At 42.0% G+C, this 1,973-nt stretch overlaps 1 protein-coding gene across 1 annotated transcript in view; it reads left to right on the forward strand.

The window, feature by feature from the left end:
• LOC101853484 overlaps nt 1-767 on the forward strand; it is a gene marked incomplete at its 3' end in the record, with an annotated part of 4,292 nt that extends 3,525 nt beyond the window's left edge. The window contains 1 exon segment of the mRNA XM_005105864.3: nt 178-767. Coding sequence (XP_005105921.2) covers nt 178-767 — 590 coding nt within the window.
• Between the last annotated feature and the right edge of the window lie 1,206 nt (nt 768-1,973).

The raw sequence follows: 1,973 nt of genomic DNA on the forward strand, positions 1-1,973 counted from the left end.
GCACACACACACACACACACACACACACACACACACACACAAACACACGCTCACACTTTATTGGTTGGTTCTGCTCAACCTGTAGCTCTTCAGTCGTAGATTTTTCAAACTTCCTCGAGAACCTAAGCATATTCATAATATATAAAGATAATACAATATTATGATCTTCGCCCTCAGCCACCATTTTGGAGGAGTTCACCGGTCACATCAGGGGCGTGTCGCAGGCGTCTGTCATCAATAGCAAACCACGCCCCATTCGGATCCCGGTGAATCCAGCTGGCCCCCAGAGTCTTCACGACATTCAGTACGCCCACCATATTTCAGCGCGTGTCCATCACCGCCGTGGCTCCTCCCCTCGAGCAGAAAAGGCCCTTTCATTGGTCCCCAATGAAGACAAACTATTTATAGAAAACATCCCTATTGACAGCTACTCCGCTAAAGGACCAAAACGCCTACTCTCACGCCCACCTTCAACCAACTTTTTACGCCCAGGCCTTAAAGATTTAAGCCTGAAAGCTTCTTCTGAGTACCCAAACTTCTTCAGAAACTCATCCGCTCCTGACAGAGGCAAGTTCGGTCGCTTATACAGTAAGGGTATTTCACAGCGGAAGTCGGAGAGACAGCAGCTCCTCCTGACTGGCGGGAAACATCAAAGGGACAGGGTGTACGTGCGGCCAATGAGGAGGAAGAGGAGAAGGAGGAGTAAGCGAATGGCGGGGTTTGACCAGGAGGACACGAGGATACCCCCGGAGTACGGACTTGTTGTGGTGAGTATACATAGATTTATACTAGTAGGCTAAAAAAGAGATAACTCTATGGATGAGTACGGGGAACTCGACAAATCGCCGGCAAACTGTTGAAATGTGCTTAGCCCAGAAAGAAACATTTTTTTTCAATAGATAGAGGGGGAAAAAAACTCGGACAAAAAGAAACAAAAGACACAAAACGTTTTCATTTTGAACCAATTGTACCTGCATTATGAATTTTTCCCTTGCCTTTTTCAACATTTAGAATTTGAACGTCGGCAAAGTGTTTCTTCCTGCACACATGCAATCGATAGCACAGATAAAGAAACTGCAAATTGTTTGGTCAAAATATTGGGTTGAGTACATTTTATCAGTTGGTCAACGAAACGGTTATTGTACGAGTTTACTTAACTAGTGCTATGTGATTTTGAGGAAACAAACCTTCATCGACGCTTCGAAGCGTGAAATGACTATTCTTGCTATTCGAATACCGTGTTCAAATTCTTTTCCTTTTTTTTTCTTCTTCTTTTTTGTGTGTATATAAGCCCGTCGGCATGGGAGCTCATTCCGTATGCCTACTGTGAATTTCTTGCAAAGTCACCAGCTGCCCTTTGATATTCGGGAATCATGAGCCCATTGTGTGACTAATGAATATTGAATAGTAGTGCATATATAGGCCTACTTCTTACAGGCATGTTTTATAAGTCTTTATTTTTTTGCTCCACTTATCACTCTGTTCATCAATCATTAAAAGTCGTAAAAGATATTCCTGCACTAAGCCTATGTTAGTGATTTTAGATATGGTATGCTCCAATTTTATGACGGGTCGAGACAAATAAGATGAAGATCAATAATAAGTAAAAAAAATCACACGTCATTGGATTGGCTAGTACACCCGTCAGAAATCAACTTCTATCTCCGATAGGACTTTAGGTAATCTCCTGGAGAAAAAAATCAAAGTTCTAGAACCCTTCACTGGAGATGAGAACCAGAGCCATCTGATCATGATACCGCCAGGAGAAAGCCTGCTCTGTATGAAGAAATGAAGGCACTTGGGAACAGATGTTTGGAGAAAAGAGGTTGGCAATTTGTAAATAGACGTGTGGGGATCGATGGTGAGGGATTTGAGAATAGATTTTTCAGAGAGTAGTGACGTATAGATAGATAGATATATAGATAGATAGATAGATAGATAGATAGATAGATAGATAGATAGATAGATAGATA

Source organism: Aplysia californica, unplaced genomic scaffold (assembly GCF_000002075.1).
Source record: "Aplysia californica isolate F4 #8 unplaced genomic scaffold, AplCal3.0 scaffold00496, whole genome shotgun sequence".
Lineage (NCBI taxonomy): Eukaryota > Metazoa > Mollusca > Gastropoda > Aplysiida > Aplysiidae > Aplysia > Aplysia californica.